The following is a 19397-nucleotide window of genomic DNA, read 5'->3' as shown; positions in this document are numbered from 1 at the left end:
TGTGCATATTGTGATTTGGGATCGATCGGTCAACAAAATCGCTGCCAGGCAGCCATCTTGGATTTTTATATTCAAAGTTTGTTATCGCTATTTCTCAGAAAGTATTGAATGGATCTTTCTCAAATTTCACATGTAGGTTCCCCTAGGGCCCTAGTTGTGCATATTGTGATTTGGGACCGATTGATCAACAAGATGGCCGCCAAGGAGTCATCTTGGATTTTGTTAGTTGAAGTTTGTTACCGCTATTTCTCAAAAGGTACTGAAGCGATCTGTCTCAAATTTTATATGCAGTATGTTTGAAAAAGTTTAAAAAGTAGAGATCCATCTTTCTTTGTCAGATATAGATCATTCTTTGGTGGGCGCCAAGATCCCTCTGGGATCTCTTGTCTTATGCTATTATTATGTGGTCCCACTATATATCTTTTTAAAGCAAAATTCAATGTTTCTTAAAAGGAAGATGTTAGGCATCAGTATATGTAAGGTCTTTTACTGCTCATTTCCTAAGAAACATTTTAGTGTTTTGTTGTTGTTGGGTTTTTTTCACACTTGGGACCTAGAACCTAGCTACCACCATGCAACGGTTAAAACAGAAAACGAAACATACATGTAGCTATGGTCTAAAATTATACAATTGTATTTGTCTTTACCAATGAATTATGAAAAAAAACGTGAATCAATTCTATTAAAATTTTCATTTACGTCATAGGATAATAATTCCGAAATATGCTCACGTTAAATGTAAAATATGTAAATATTCCTGTCGGCCATGGTTGTTGTGACATATATTTGACATACATGGCTTATATAAATATGTAACAAATGTACAATATATATTTATACACAGTCAAGTATTTTTATATTTGTGTTACGTGTTTTTTTGTAACCAACAGTAACGAAAATGGAGTTGTCATTTCGGCTTGCATTTTTAACCTTGAAAATCCGGTCAATTTGCAGCAGCAGCAGCACGAACACCATCATAAAAACAACAACAACAACAAACAATAGAAAGGTTGTGGTGAACAGCACCAATTACTTCACAAGAAAAATGAAGCAAACAAATATAATCACTGAAGAAGCGAATAACAACAACATCATCAATAACAATCGGTAACAATAAACAACAACAATAACAATAGTCAGTAACAATAAACAACAACAGCGGAGAACACAACACAAAAACAACACTAGTCAGAAACTATAAACAACAACAGAGAACACAACACAACAACAACACTAGTCAGTAACAATAAACAACAAGAGAGAACACAACAACAACAATAGTCAGTAACTATAAACAACAACAACAGAGAACACAACACAAAAACAACACTAGTCAGAAACTATAAACAACAACAGAGAACACAACAACAACAGAGAACACAACAACAATAACAATAGTCAGTAACAACAACAGAGAACACAACAACAACAATAGTCAGTAACAACAACAGAGAACACAACAACAACAATAGTCAGTAACAACAACAGAGAACACAACAACAACAACAATAGTCTGTAACAATAAACAACAAGAGAGAACACAACAACAACAACAATAGTCAGTAACAATAAACAACAACAACAGAGAACACAACAACAACAATAGTCAGTAACAACAACAGAGAACACAACAACAACAATAGTCAGTAACAACAACAGAGAACACAACAACAGAGAACACAACACCAACAACGGAGAACACAAAACAACAACAATAGTCAGTAACAACAACAGAGAACACAACAACAACAATAGTCAGTAACAACAACAGAGAACACAACAACAACAATAGTCAGTAACAACAACAGAGAACACAACAACAACAATAGTCAGTAACAACAACAGAGAACACAACAACAACAATAGTCAGTAACAACAACAGAGAACACAACACAACAACAACAATAGTCAGTAACTATAAACAACAACAACAGAGAACACAACACAAAAACAACACTAGTCAGAAACTATAAACAACAACAGAGAACACAACAACAACAGAGAACACAACAACAATAACAATAGTCAGTAACAACAACAGAGAACACAACAACAATAATAGTCAGTAACAACAACAGAGAACACAACAACAACAATAGTCAGTAACAACAACAGAGAACACAACAACAACAACAATAGTCTGTAACAATAAACAACAAGAGAGAACACAACAACAACAACAATAGTCAGTAACAATAAACAACAACAACAGAGAACACAACAACAACAATAGTCAGTAACAACAACAGAGAACACAACAACAACAATAGTCAGTAATAACAACAGAGAACACAACAACAGAGAACACAACACCAACAACGGAGAACACAAAACAACAACAATAGTCAGTAACAACAACAGAGAACACAACAACAACAATAGTCAGTAACAACAACAGAGAACACAACAACAAAAATAGTCAGTAACAACAACAGAGAACACAACAACAACAATAGTCAGTAACAACAACAGAGAACACAACAACAACAATAGTCAGTAACAACAACAGAGAACACAACACAACAACAACAATAGTCAGCAACAACAACAGAGAACACAACAACAACAATAGTCAGTAACAACAACAGAGAACACAACAACAACAATAGTCAGTAACAACAACAGAGAACACAACAACAACAATAGTCTGTAACAACAACAGAGAACACAACAACAACAATAGTCAGTAACAACAACAGAGAACACAACAACAACAATAGTCAGTAACAACAACAGAGAACACAACAACAACAATAGTCAGTAACAACAACAGAGAACACAACAACAAAAATAGTCAGTAACAACAACAGAGAACACAACACAACAACTACAATAGTCAGTAACATTAAACAACAACAACAACAGAGAACACAACACAACAACAATAGTCAGTAACAATAAACAACAACAACAACAGAGAACACAACAACACCAATAGTCAGTAACAATAACAAAACCACAACAGAGAACACAAAACAACAACAATAGTCAGTAACAATAAACAACAACAGAGAACACAACAACAGCAATAGTCAGTAACAACAACAGAGAACACAACAACACCAATAGTCAGTAACAACAACAGAGAACACAACACCAACAACGGAGAACACAAAACAACAACAACAATAGTCAGTAACAATAAACAACAACAACAACAGAGAACACAACACAACAACAACAATAGTTAGTAACAACAACAACAACAACAACAGAGAACACAACATCAACAACGGAGAACACAAAACAACAACAACAATAGTCAGTAACAATAAACAACAACAACAACAGAGAACAAAACAACAACAGCAATAGTCAGTAACAACAACAACAACAGAGAATACAACACCAACAATAGTCAGTAACAACAACAGAGAACACAACACAACAACAACAATAGTCAGTAACAACAACAGAGAACACAACAACAACAATAGTCAGTAACAACAACAGAGAACACAACAACAACAATAGTCAGTAACAACAACAGAGAACACAACAACAACAATAGTCTGTAACAACAACAGAGAACACAACAACAACAATAGTCAGTAACAACAACAGAGAACACAACAACAACAATACTCAGTAACAACAACAGAGAACACAACAACAACAATAGTCAGTAACAACAACAGAGAACACAACAACAAAAATAGTCAGTAACAACAACAGAGAACACAACAACAACAACAATAGTCAGTAACAACAACAGAGAACACAACAACAACAATAGTCAGTAACAACAACAGAGAACACAACAACAACAATAGTCAGTAACAACAACAGAGAACACAACAACAACAATAGTCAGTAACAACAACAGAGAACACAACAACAGAGAACACAACACCAACAACGGAGAACACAAAACAACAACAATAGTCAGTAACAACAACAGAGAACACAACAACAACAATAGTCAGTAACAACAACAGAGAACACAACAACAACAATAGTCAGTAACAACAACAGAGAACACAACAACAACAATAGTCAGTAACAACAACAGAGAACACAACAACAACAATAGTCAGTAACAACAACAGAGAACACAACACAACAACAACAATAGTCAGTAACTATAAACAACAACAACAGAGAACACAACACAAAAACAACACTAGTCAGAAACTATAAACAACAACAGAGAACACAACAACAACAGAGAACACAACAACAATAACAATAGTCAGTAACAACAACAGAGAACACAACAACAACAATAGTCAGTAACAACAACAGAGAACACAACAACAACAATAGTCAGTAACAACAACAGAGAACACAACAACAACAACAATAGTCTGTAACAATAAACAACAAGAGAGAACACAACAACAACAACAATAGTCAGTAACAATAAACAACAACAACAGAGAACACAACAACAACAATAGTCAGTAACAACAACAGAGAACACAACAACAACAATAGTCAGTAACAACAACAGAGAACACAACAACAGAGAACACAACACCAACAACGGAGAACACAAAACAACAACAATAGTCAGTAACAACAACAGAGAACACAACAACAACAATAGTCAGTAACAACAACAGAGAACACAACAACAACAATAGTCAGTAACAACAACAGAGAACACAACAACAACAATAGTCAGTTACAACAACAGAGAACACAACAACAACAATAGTCAGTAACAACAACAGAGAACACAACAACAACAATAGTCAGTAACAACAACAGAGAACACAACAACAAAAATAGTCAGTAACAACAACAGAGAACACAACACAACAACTACAATAGTCAGTAACATTAAACAACAACAACAACAGAGAACACAACACAACAACAATAGTCAGTAACAATAAACAACAACAACAACAGAGAACACAACAACACCAATAGTCAGTAACAATAACAAAACCACAACAGAGAACACAAAACAACAACAATAGTCAGTAACAATAAACAACAACAGAGAACACAACAACAGCAATAGTCAGTAACAACAACAGAGAACACAACAACACCAATAGTCAGTAACAACAACAGAGAACACAACACCAACAACGGAGAACACAAAACAACAACAACAATAGTCAGTAACAATAAACAACAACAACAACAGAGAACACAACACAACAACAACAATAGTTATTAACAACAACAACAACAACAACAGAGAACACAACACCAACAACGGAGAACACAAAACAACAACAACAATAGTCAGTAACAATAAACAACAACAACAACAGAGAACAAAACAACAACAGCAATAGTCAGTAACAATAAACAACAACAACAGAGAACACAACAACAACAATAGTGAGTAACAACAACAGAGAACACAACAACAACAATAGTCAGTAACAACAACAGAGAACACAACACAACAACAACAATAGTCAGTAACAACAACAGAGAACACAACAACAACAATAGTCAGTAACAACAACAGAGAACACAACAACAACAATAGTCAGTAACAACAACAGAGAACACAACAACAACAATAGTCTGTAACAACAACAGAGAACACAACAACAACAATAGTCAGTAACAACAACAGAGAACACAACAACAACAATACTCAGTAACAACAACAGAGAACACAACAACAACAATAGTCAGTAACAACAACAGAGAACACAACAACAAAAATAGTCAGTTACAACAACAGAGAACACAACACAACAACTACAATAGTCAGTAACATTAAACAACAACAACAACAGAGAACACAACACAACAACAATAGTCAGTAACAATAAACAACAACAACAACAGAGAACACAACAACACCAATAGTCAGTAACAATAACAAAACAACAACAGAGAACACAACAACACCAATAGTCAGTAACAATAACAAAACAACAGAGAACACAACAACAGCAATAGTCAGTAACAACAACAACAACAGAGAATACAACACCAACAACGGAGAACACAAAACAACAACAACAATAGTCAGTAACAATAAACAACAACAACAACAACAGAGAACACAACACAACAACAACAATAGTCAGTAACAACAACAGAGAACACAACAATAACAACGGTAACAATAAACAACAACAACAACAACAGAGAACACAACAACACCAATAGTCAGTAACAATAACAAAACAACAACAGAGAACACAACAACAACAACAATAGTCAGTAACAATAAACAACAACAACAGAGAACACAACAACAACAATAGTCAGTAACAATAAACAACAACAGAGAACACAACACAACAACAGCAATAGTCAGTAACAATAAACCACAACAACAACAATAGTCAGTAACAACAACAGAGAACACAACAACAACAATAGTCAGTAACAACAATAGAGAACACAACAACAACAATAGTCAGTAACAACAACAGAGAACACAACAACAACAATAGTCAGTAACAACAACAGAGAACACAACAACAACAATAATCAGTAACAACAACAGAGAACACAACAACAACAATAGTCAGTAACAACAACAGAGAACACAACAACAACAATAGTCAGTAACAACAACAGAGAACACAACAACAACAATAGTCAGTAACAACAACAGAGAACACAACAACAACAATAGTCAGTAACAACAACAGAGAACACAACAACAACAACAATAGTCTGTAACAATAAACAACAAGAGAGAACACAGCACAACAACAACAATAGTCAGTAACAACAACAGAGAACACAACAACAACAATAGTCAGTAACAACAACAGAGAACACAACAACAACAACAATAGTCTGTAACAATAAACAACAAGAGAGAACACAGCACAACAACAACAATAGTCAGTAACAACAACAGAGAACACAACAACAACAATAGTCAGTAACAACAACAGAGAACACAGCAACAACAATAGTCAGTAACAACAACAGAGAACACAACAACAACAATAGTCTGTAACAACAACAGAGAACACAACAACAACAATAGTCAGTAACAACAACAGAGAACACAACAACAACAATAGTCAGTAACAACAACAGAGAACACAACAACAACAATAGTCAGTAACAATAAACAACAACAACAGAGAACACAACAACAACAATAGTCAGTAACAACAACAGAGAACACAACAACAACAATAATCAGTAACAACAACAGAGAACACAACACAAAAACAACACTAGTCAGAAACAACAACGGAGAACACAACACAACAACAACAATAGACAGTAACAATAAACAACAACAGCGGAGAACACAACAACAACAACAAAAATAGTCAGTAACAATAACTAACAGAGAACACAACACAACACAACAACAACATTGGTCAGTTACAATAAACAACAACAACAGAGAACACAACACAACAACAACATTGGTCAGTTACAATAAACAACAACAGAGAACACAGCACAACAACAACAATAGTAAGTAACAATAACAACAACAGAGAACACAACAACAACAACAACAAAAGTCAGTAACAATAACAACAACAGAGAGCACAACACAACAACAACAATTAGACAACAACAAAACAACGACATGATCCAACTTGATATAGCTATTGTGACAACACTATGTAAGGGTTGCAATGCAATAACACAACAACAATATGTAAACAATAACAAAACAAGAAGTGATAACATAAACAACAATAAATAATGATAATAAACAATAATACGACCAGGAGAAAACACCAATGACTACCAATAAAACACAAACAAGCAGCAATGACATTCTCATTGTATTTCGGAATATGTTAATGTGTAGACATCCAACATAATAATGAGAAAAAAAAAACGTTCGCTCAATTTTGTCGACCTGTAGATATTGTTGTCAATAAATGACAGGATTGAGTCAGCCCGATGACCACGTGTTCCGATAAGCACGCTAATTTCCGTATTCATAAATTTCCTGTTAGCGACGCCGCCACTGTCTATAGATGTTTACAAGGATTATATGTAATGATATATGAAAAAAGTATATCAAGTATCTCCTGTGGGTTCTGGGCGCGAGAGGGGAGGGGGGGGGGGTACGAAATATTGAGGACCTTTGCCCCCCCCCCCCCCCCCCATTACGTTTCATCTTCCTACGCCACTGCAATACACGACAAAATGTTTGAGATTCATACTGCATATACATACAATAAACGCACGTTTAAAGGGTCTCCTTGCACGATCCTTGTCATAAATAAAATTATCATAATAATTTATTCCTGCAATATATGTATGTTTAATTTACATATGACGGTGTATCGTGTGACTTTTATACAAAATAGCGAAATTCTCTGTATTAATTAACAGAGTAATACTGAAGTTACTGAATCAAAGAAAAGAACAATCGACTCAGTGTATCTATTGTAAATGGTCCGTGTTCCACTGTTATAACGTGATGAACTGTCTGTCATGTTAATTTTACGGACAGGATGTGTTGTCTGATGGCCTTTGTAATTCATTACAGCTACCACACGTAAAGTTTACTTTGGATACAATGGGCTCAGTTTGACCCCGACTGTACCATGTTAGTGAATATAATACAGGCCAAACGGCAGGTGCGGCGAGATTATTTTGATTGTAGATTATAATGCGTTTGTTTTAAAATTATTGAATTATATAAGAAAAAAAGAGTTTATGACAGACATGATTTCTAAAAATGTCCCACAAACGTTTGTTTTAAATACGCACTCTTTGTAACAGGAAGGATGGAGGGCCGAGGGGCTCTGAACCCAATCTTTCCCCATCCCAAGGGAAGGAGGGATGTGTTTAAAATGAGGGCTCTGAATCAAACCTCTCCCTCCCCTAGGGAAGAGGAGGGTTTATTAAAAATGAGAGAGAGAGAGAGAGAGGGGGGGGGGGAGGGGGAGGGAGAGAGAAAGAGAGAGAGTCTCTCCCCCCCCCCCCCTCTCTCCTCCTCTGTCCGCTAAACCTGTCTATATTATTAGGTTTTTTTTTTTTTTTTTTTTTTTAACCCAATAATATAGGCAGGTTTAGCGGACTGTCTCTCCTCCCACCTCGGGAAAGTGGAGGGGTGTTTTAACAATTGAGGTGCCCTGACCATCTCTACCCTTCCAAAGTCAAGTATTTGATTTAAGTATTTTGAATAGTCGCTATAGCTTAAAAAGAGGATAGAGTTATTCATTAATGTAGCAATATTAATCTTAAATAATAAAATAATTGTGCAACCAATCAGTTTAAATCCAGGAATCAAAACATATTCACTAGCATCTTATACTGAAAGACAAATCAAAATTAAAATAGCGTCTGGGATGAAGAATTTCTTTGAGATAAAATTAGTCTTGATATCCATCATCAGATAAAAATGAAGTGAATTAATTATTCTACTAGCTTTAAGAACTGAAAAGAAAAGGCCGAGGTTAAATTTATAACATGTAGTTGTGCATATGTATGCAGCTCTAATGCACATATATAAATAATCATAAATGAATAATGTAGATTATACAGCTCTACTAATTAGTTTAATTAGGCTAACAAAAATAATATCGACCTAAATTGTATGATTTGTTCAAGGAGTCACTGCATGTGACCATTGCAAGTATGTGTGAAAGTGTCTAAGGTTCCCGATTGTCTCAAATTGACCGTAGGTCGATGTTTTTCTCCTAATTCGGGAACTTCGGTTTACATATTTCAAAACAAATTTGTTTCGCCGCCCTTAGAAATAACCTTTTTTAACGGAAGGGTAAATATCCCTTTAATATTTTTTTTATCTTTATAATTACTGTCATGCAGTTTTTGATGCCTTATAACGTATATTGCCCTTTTTCGCTGCTATTCCGTCTTTGCATATTACAGAGTTAGCTCCCTTGCAGGTAGGTATCAATTGTTACGTCATTATTTTGTGAGCGCAATCCACGTCGTCCGAAAAGTATGACGTTACGCTCACAATCTAGACCTACCCGCAAGGGCAGATAACTCTGTAATATGCAAATACGGAATACACGCGTCACAGAACGTCAATAATAGAGTAAAAGGCAATGTCAACCAGCATTGTTTACACAATTTAACTAATAACTATACATTTGTACATCTACGCCCCTGTCGTATAATTTATAAGAAGCTGTTTGTGAAAATTATAACATTGATTTTGTCAAACTAAGAAGATATGTGTTGAGGTAACTGGCCAGTGCACATAATATACATGTATTCACCTACCCTGTAAAATACGGTTTGTTGACGCAAAATATATATACAGGCACTCCAACATGTCTACTTTTTGTACAACCGTTGTACCGTATACATGTACATTCTGTACGTGCACACAAATTTACAAGACGATGTATAAATTGTATTCCATTATTGTAACGTACAAATAATTTATTGTAAACTTTGCCTGAACACTAGACATTATATCAACGATCGCAATCGATGCCGGTATACGTACGTCACTTGCAATGCATCGATTTTATCACAAAGACCACTAAAAGCTAACCATGCTTTTTATACGTCTAACCTTTATATAATCCATTTGTTGTATTAAATAATTCCAGTCTCGTGCAGTTTCGTTGTGAAGTATTATAATTAAATCTAGTTTCTTAATACTATATATGTTAATTGTTATTTAATTAATTGGAGTCTCACCACTGTAATTATATTCAGAGTATTTATTACATTAGACTGTACATTATTAATTCTGCGCATGCGTCTCATATGTATGTAATACACATCGCAATGGACGATTCTTAAGACAGGATACAATACAACTGTACGGGGTGAGTGCTATTTTCATAATACCGCTGAATTATCATTGTGATATTTACAGAGTTCATTTGATTGTGTATATTTAGATGGACAAACTTGCTGTCGTTTATTATTTATCGTATCCTTTTGTGAAACATGCGGACGTGCTTATCGGAACACGTGGTCATTGGGCTGACTCAATCCTGTCATTTATTGACAACAATATCAACACTTTCGAGGTCAAAGTTTTCTCTACAAAAACCGGAGAGAGAAACCTCTGTGTTTGTTAATGAAACAAATTGTGTATATTCTTCTGTGAAACGATTTTTAAGGGACATTTCTTCTACTCCAAGTTTGGACATGGCGCCGGTTGGACAAACGTCACTATAAACATATCAAATATCGGTTTGTAGATTTTTTACGATACATGTTTATTCTTGCATGGAAGAATGAACCTTATGGTATATGTATCAAATAAAACTGCGATATATATAGGCCTGTGATATTTACGTCATACAAAATCAATAAAAAAATCTAGCTAGGAATTAAGTAAATGTGTTCATATGTGAACAGCATCCGTGAAACGATAATCGACGTTGACGATTTATTGATATATATTTATATTCATAACTTGTGACTTTATTGTATCACTTAATATTGACATCATATTCACGTTAAATTGTCACCTAGCTACCGTGTTTTGATCTCCATCCTTACGGTAATAAATTTTGGACAAATGCCATGCATGTAATGTGTAGGCCTACATGTGTAGTTGCACAAGTGAAGAAATCCGGCTCGATTCTGATTGGTTGAAATCTCATCTCAGCAACCAGATGCTGGACGAGAAATACGAAAGAATGCTGGGCAGAAATATTTCACTATCCAATGTTTCCCAACAATATATCGACAGATCAAATCAGATAAATGTGTTTTTATTATAATTAAAAGTCAAAGTCACCTTGGTATTGTAAACGCTTTGTTTGTACAAACACAAAGCAAAGAATAGCTAATGTGATCATGAGTGAAGAATATGACAGGAAGTTAGCCTACGTTGTTTAATTACTGCGCGCGAAATTTGGCGCTATTATCAAACGTAAACACAGACTTGATCAGAAGCCACGTTTTTGGAAGTGCACATTTTTTATCCGATTTCAGGTATTTATAGATTTAACTTGAAAAATATTTGTAAGCTAACACGCCCATTTAATCAATTTAGTCAACTTTTGTCGAAAAAAATATCACGAAAGTTTATTTCTTTGTGAACAAAATAATATTTCCTTTTACATTTGGCGGATTTTCCGCTCGAAATGTGAACCCGTGCATTTTTTGTTCCTCAGCCCGAGGGCATACTACTTGAAAAACTTATCATGCCACTTTAATTTAGGAAGAACATAATATTCTGAACACGGATTTCAATTTTGTCGCATAATAACTTAGAAAAAAAAATAAAAAAAGAAATTGAGAGACAATGCATAGGATTACTTTAGCTTCATCTTCCGCATCCGCATTTGGTGGGTGGCGGAGAGAAAGGGGGTGTTGTGTTATATTTTAATGAACCTATTTTCTTTTAGTCAGTACGTACATATATAATTCGTATACGCAGAGGCTATTTCTTTGTACTTACAGAACTTTGTCAGATTGTTTTTGACATTTTTTTTTGTGTTGGAAAATGCAGGTCTAGAAGACCAAATGAAAGTAGTTGATAGTCTACTATTTAAAATTTTTATCGGAAAGATTTTGACAAATTATTATTATTCTTCTTTTTGTATACTTACTTGCTAATTTAAACAACCTTTTAGGAAATCGTCCGCGCCAAAACAAACGATTTTATCCCAAATTAAGCTCTGAATTCCGTTCCTGTGTTGTCTTCCGTAACATCGTTTAAATCAAGTCTGCTAACCCGCTGTTTTGACATGACCTTCACATGTACGTCTAATCAACCAAATCTGGCCGCCACGGAGCGACATTACCAAATTTTTCGTCAAAGAACATTTTTATTTCCGTTATCAAAAAAATAAAAAATCAACAACTCTTATATTCAATTAGAATATGAACAAAAACTTTCTTTTTTATATGATAAACACATGCAATAGTAAAATATTTACTGCTCCTTCCGCTCCCGAGCGTCCCGGCGGCGATTAGGCCTCCGTGACGTAACAAAATGGAGTCGATCGCTAGCGAACAGCGTGTTGTAAGTCTTTCTCATGACATCCACTTTTTTCATTGATTAATGACTTAAATTTCCACAGAGACGTAATTTAACAAGTATTTCTCACATCATTTATGCTTTGTTGAGTTCAAAACATGTACATGAAGAGATGAAAAACTCCAGTCGGAAGGGCTTACTCAGAAATCCATTGAATCTGTCAACGTGTTAGTCAGCTTACAATGCACTTGCTATGCATGTTACGATTAACGATTAATAAAATCTTTAATCGATTATCAGCAATTAGCTTCATTAATCTAATCGCCTCCGTTTATTCGACTAATCGTTTCAGCCCTACCTTATATAACTGGAGTCGGTAAACGACCCCATTTTGAATGCCAAACCCCCAAATTTTTTTTTCCAATTACGATGAAAATTTCATAAATCAAATTTCTGAAAGGCTAATTTAAACAATTCGTCCAATTTAGTTAATAATTTGAATTACATATATGTACATATACAGTGTTTTTCCTGCCTATATATTTGGGGCCGAAATAATTAAGGCCCCATTCCCAATTGTATTTCTTGTTATTTTTTCCCAAATCTATGTCTAAATTTCCCAAATCAGTGAGATCAAATGAAACAGTTTACTGTTTTACAATATTTGATCACCTATAATAATAATACCATGTTCAGTAATGGGAAACTTTTTTCCAAATTTGCTCGTTTTGCGATTAAAAAATTCCAATTTACTACATAAACTTTTTCCCCAAAATACCCTGAAAATGACTGAATAGCATTGACACAACATCACAGAGACGTCTCAATGCATCAAAATTAATGATGTCCTTGACAATATTCTCTACATGTATCAATTATGTCACATTATTATCAAGCATGTGTTGCATGAGCTGTCTGTTTTCTACCGCAGTAAAAGACACATTATCTTTTCTCTAGCAACTGCTGGGTAGCATGCATGGGAGGCCGTCCTTACATGACCATAGCTGTTAATAGGACGTTAATTAATCAAACAAAGGCCGTCCTTACATGACCATAGCTGTTAATAGGACGTTAATTAATCAAACAAACAAACAAACAAAGTTGAAAACCCTGTCAAGTATGGGAACGGAGAATTGAGATGTCACTGGTACCTCTCTAACGTGACCTCACAGTCACTATAATCGACATTTGCATGGTCTTAATTGGCACCAATATCTGTAATTACGTTAACGTACACAGTGCTGTACATGGGTACATGTAGAAAAAGAAAATGTATGGCCAGACCCACAGCCTCACATTGGAGTACTACAAATTAAAGCCAGACAGTAGAAACCTTTTCGTGAATTGTATAATTGAGCTGTCTTCATTTTCATATCTTTTGCTACTTATCACACTTTGTATTTATTTAAAACATGTTTTGTTTTGCAGGTTTGGAAATCTAACAGTTTTAATTAACTGTTGAAGAGAGGAAAACACCAGGTTTGAGAAGAGAAGTTGTATTTTGAGGGTAAATATCGTAAACATTTTTTGTTTGATTGATCCTGTGATGCTTCCACAGGGCAGGGATCAATATAATCACCTCACGAATCCTTTACATGTATTGATAAAGCAATAAAGTTCTAAAATAAAAGGTTGAAGACCCGCCATGTTTCCGAAACAAGTATATATATAATTCAGTGATTTTCGAACTAGATGATTTTGCGGTCTGCATATATATACGAGTACCTTTAGCTTGGTGAAAACGTATATTTTAGAGATAATTTCTTTGCTTGAAGTTTGGAAAATATTTAAATGGAATAAATAAAAAAAAAAAAAAAAAAAAAAAAGTATTATACAACAAAATTTTCTATGGGAATGCCTTTATAATTACATTTTCAGAACATCTATTTTGATTGCCTATAGCTAAGCCTCCCTGTATGCCGAAGTTGCAACAAATAAATGCTAGATTCTTCTGTTAAACTCTTAAAACTCTTTTAAGCAATGCGGGTTCATTTCCACAGCTTTGCTGAGAGTCTAGTAGCAGCGTGCCCCCTGACTTTCTCTCATCAGGGGTTAAGTGTACCCCTCCTCAGAAAATTTGAGGGGTACAAGCATAAATCTTGGGGTACAAGCAAAATTTTAACAAATATTTAAGCATTTCATCAAGCTTTGATCATAAGACAATGACACATTTAAGTATATTCAATTATCGACTCCTTGGGTGACATAAGGGCAATTTTACTTTCATTTCTAATTCCAATTCATCGGATATCGTGCTGCAAAAAATGACATTGAAAGGCTCAAAGCTGTAGATTTTAAAGAACTTAAATAGTGTTCTGTAGATTTTAAAGAACTTAAATAGTGTTAACTGTTTCCAATCAAATCATCATAAACACTGGGGTTGGAACTTTTTTACTCGTTTCTTACATTGATCTACGTTTTCAGACGTTGTTTCATTCAGGGATTTTCTTTTGGTGATAGAAGAAATCAATAATCGTACGCTTTTTAGACGGCTCCATGTTTACAACATCGGACAAGTAAACACCACTGGTGTTACGCCTTACGATCTTTAGTGTGTGATAGCGCCCATAATCAAATAGCGAAACATTATTCAGGTTATGAAATAACCTAGCTCGATGGGTCGTCATGATCAGCCAATCAAAAATGCAGGGAAATCGCCAGTAGCAACCAGCTTACAGAAAGATCAGGACGATATTGTCTCTTCATTTCTTCCGACAGTTTTAATATATAAATTATATATAAAACAACTGTTTTCAGTTTTTTACACCCATTTTATTAGCTTTTACTCCCATTTTATCGTACGTGCAGTGTACCCTCTGCTTCCAATTTGTGTACGTGCATATTACTTTCGATGCGTGAATCACGTGTACGTAATGGGGCACGCTGAGTCTAGTACTTTTCTTTTACAGAATCTTTCCCCTTGTTAGAAGTTGAGCCTTCTTTTTGAAGAATGCTCGTCAGTGAAGATGCCTTGCCCTTTGTGATAGTTGGATTTATCATCGCCTTTATTTTGGCGTTTGGAATCGGGGCAAACGATGTCGCCAACTCGTTTGGAACGTCCGTGGGAGCGAAAGTGCTTACCCTCCGACAAGCATGCATTCTTGGGACCATCTTTGAAATTGCTGGTGCAATTCTTATAGGTAAGTTTAGAATTCAAATCAAAGAATTTGATAAATGACTGTATGGTTTGGGCACTTTTTGACCCAAAAATTCATCAAATTTTCAAACCTGTTGATTTAGTAATGAAATTAATTGTTGAATTTCAAATTTCATGTACCTCTCATGATCTCTGATACTTTCGCTGATTGTTTAATTTTTACTAAGTTTTCCATCTAGGAATCTTAAGATTTTGTCCTTTGCATGTTCAAGAATTAGATTGTGCACTATTGTTTCTTTTGTAAGATTCTAATTCAAGAAAAACTTAAATAGAGCCTAGGCCAATGCATTTAACCCAAATTTTACATTTCTGATGATTACTATGGCAACAGGACTGTAATAATATAGAAAACTACCACCATAGATGAATCAGAGATGTATTAAATATAAATATTTCAAATATACAACAGCATAATCAGGGATCAATCTAGGTTTGGGGGGAAACTACCCTTTTTCAAAATAGGGGAAAAGTTTGGCAAAATATTGGGGAATTTGAATCTTCTTATTTTCGTCCAAAATTACATTCATTTTGACGAAAAAGGACTGTAAAACAATTTATTTTCAGATTTAGTAAAGCAAGATTTTAAGCTCTATAATGAAAAATTTTAGTTAATTATAAAATATACAGTAGCTGTATGATAAATATGAAGAAATTTGCAAACAAAATCTAAAAAATTTAATGAAAAATAAGTCACAGGGGAAATTGTGTTACAAAAACGGTCATTTTTTAGCTTCAAATGGGGAATTTTTAAATCTTAAGTGGAATTTTAGGCCAGAGGGGAATTCATTCCTTGAGGGGAAATTTACCCATAAACGGTAATAAATTGGAGCTAGATTAATAAATTGATAATTGATGGATTTAGGGAGTCAAAAATAAAGGGCCCAAACCATGCATAGTCCTAAGCTTCCTGATATAGGTATATTAAGGGATTAGAATAAGGAATGTTTTTCATATACTGCTTTGTTCGTAGGACTTTGTATCTGCTCATAGCTCTATTGATGTATGATGCACTTAAAGTAAATGGTTCTTGTACAACTCGGTTGGAAACTCCAGCAAATGACTCGACAAATTCTAAAATGTAACCGCTCCTTTTGCTGAGTACCTTGTATGATGTTTAAATATTTTTTTTCTTTTCGTTTTGCTGGACAGGGTACCGTGTGTCGGATACTATACGTAAAGGTATAATAGATGTTTCAATGTACAGTAACGGTTCAGAGACTCTTCTTCTGGCTGGGAATGTTGCCGCATTGTCAGGTAAGAGATATATACTACCCATTCTGGTCCAGCATACTCGGACAAAAGGTCGTGAAGTGGTTCAGGTCAATTTCATAGCCAAAAAGTAAATTCAGGTTTAAAGAATTTTGTTTATGTGAAATTTATATTCTTTTTGGATCATTTTGGAGAGAAACTAAAGTTAACTGCTGAGCTACTTCATAAAACAAGATGAATGTATGTTAACAGATAAACATGATCACTTAGGCCTTACACAAATATTTTTTCAAGTCGTCTTGAGTCTATTTCCTTCATACGTACCTATTTATTTATAGAATGTAGAGTGCAAATAAACAATAAGTTGTTTTTCAAATATTACATTCATATATCCATAAATAGGTTTGGATGGGAAATTATCCTGATCGAAATTAACACTCATAATTTGAAACTTGGCTCAAAACTTTTTCAAGATAAAACAAGCCTTGCATTTAAGGCTTTTCGTTTACTATTTGCAAGTAGCTCTGATGTCCCAGAATTTGCAAGTATAATATATATATGCACTTGACTTATATATTAGCAAGTGGGTTTCATCGAGGACAACTGTAACTATGACATGATACATGTGAATAATTTGATTTTAATTGAAAATATGGAGACAGATCTTATTATAATGCTAATATACCTGGACATCTCACATCATGTGAAATAAATTGCATTATTTATAATAAAACAAATTTAAATTTTATGGAAATTTATTAGAAGTAAAATGACATTTTGATAAGTGTAGATTTATAGGACATAGAATGTTCAATTCGAAGTCTGTAACAATATTGATTTATTCTTTAAGGCTGGCAGTCTGGTATTTAGAAAAAGACAACTTTTACATTATGTAACATGTTTTTTCTACAGGGTCGTGTGTATGGCTACTTGTGGCGACTTTACTCAAACTACCTGTATCAACGACACATAGTATAGTTGGGGCTACCGTAGGTTTCTCTCTGGTCGCCATCGGAATTCAGGGGATCAACTGGAAGAAGATCGCCCTCATCGGTAAATCTTCACTTAAGGGTTGTCCGATTTCTTTTCATGAGGCAAACATTAATGCCCACTTTCAGTCCTTGTTCTCTTTGCCTAATAAACCATTATGAATTTTCAGGGATGAATGAGTTAATTTGCTATTATGTTATTGTAATTAGTTGAACCTTGAGGGAATGCCTTTTAAAATGAAAATAAAAAATCTGATGAGCTTTGTCTGTATTTAACCTAAGTTTCTTTTTTCCCCTAGTTGGTTCCTGGTTCATCTCGCCTGTGATGTCCGGTGTCATTACGGTCTTCACTTTCTGGATTGTCAAGAAACTTGTATTGAAAAGGGTGAGATTCAATTTTCTCTTTGTTAAAGGTAAGAGATCTATATGACAAGGGTTAAAACACAGGTTTGAACTAGATTTATGTTTTAAACATTTGTACATTCCTTTATAATTCAAGGCTAGACATTATATGTTCTGTATTTTCATAATAGAGTTATCTGCCCTTGTGGGTAGGTATTGATTGTGACGTCATGTCTTTGCGAGCGTAACGTCATACTTTTTGGAGAAAACGACGTGAATTGCGCTCACAAAATAATGACATAACAATCAATACCTACCTGCAAGGGAGCTAACTCTGTAAAATGCAAAGACGGAATACCACCCACCCCCTATTTCATCATATAGCCTGACTGCAAAAGTCCATATTTATTTCTGAGTCTTTTTACCTCATATTTGGAAGAAAATAAGCTTGAAAATTTGGATTGGAATTTCAAGAAGTTGGTTGAAATTGAAGTAATTTTCATTGAAAGTGGAGCTTATTATTGCAATTGAATGATTATTATAAAACAAGAAAACTCAGTCCAAAGTAACACTACAAAGAAATAATATCTGGCCATACAGGTACCCTAGTGAATGTAAATGAAATGGAGGTGATTATTTTTATCTGATTTTTTTCACTTGAAAATATTTGGCATTCGTCTGATTTCCAGAATGATCCATTCTCTGCTGGTTTGAAGCTGTTGCCGATCTTCTATGCGTTTACGACCGCTGTCAATGCTTTTTCTGTGTTCTACAAGGGGTCGAGTCGTAAGTTTACTTCTATTTTCTGGAGGCACGATGAAACCGTTTATTATGAAAAAACATATTATTTGTTGATATGGTTGAAAACACTATTAAAAAATCATTTTGTAAAACTTAAGGGTTATCATGA

At 34.5% G+C, this 19397-nt stretch overlaps 1 protein-coding gene across 5 annotated transcripts in view; it reads left to right on the top strand.

The window, feature by feature from the left end:
- The window catches only part of LOC138309530 (sodium-dependent phosphate transporter 1-A-like), a 44268-nt gene that overhangs the window by 14558 nt on the left and 10313 nt on the right, over positions 1 to 19397 (top strand). For 2 of the 5 annotated variants that reach the window (XM_069250757.1, XM_069250753.1), the window contains exons 1-7: positions 10606 to 10676; positions 14219 to 14297; positions 15700 to 15930; positions 17097 to 17201; positions 18069 to 18209; positions 18445 to 18530; positions 19177 to 19273. In XM_069250757.1, coding sequence (XP_069106858.1) covers positions 15741 to 15930; positions 17097 to 17201; positions 18069 to 18209; positions 18445 to 18530; positions 19177 to 19273 — 619 coding nt within the window. In that variant the 5' untranslated portion in view covers positions 10606 to 10676; positions 14219 to 14297; positions 15700 to 15740. Of the gene's footprint in view, positions 1 to 10605; positions 10677 to 11697; positions 11800 to 14218; positions 14298 to 15699; positions 15931 to 17096; positions 17202 to 18068; positions 18210 to 18444; positions 18531 to 19176; positions 19274 to 19397 lie in introns of those variants that run through there. The other 3 variants (XM_069250755.1, XM_069250756.1, XM_069250754.1) reach the window with 2 other exon arrangements.

The sequence above is a fragment of the Argopecten irradians genome, chromosome 15 (genome assembly GCF_041381155.1).
Source record: "Argopecten irradians isolate NY chromosome 15, Ai_NY, whole genome shotgun sequence".
NCBI lineage: Eukaryota > Metazoa > Mollusca > Bivalvia > Pectinida > Pectinidae > Argopecten > Argopecten irradians.
The sequence above is the reverse complement of the archived record's forward strand: the minus strand, read 5'-3'. Positions and strand labels throughout refer to the sequence as shown.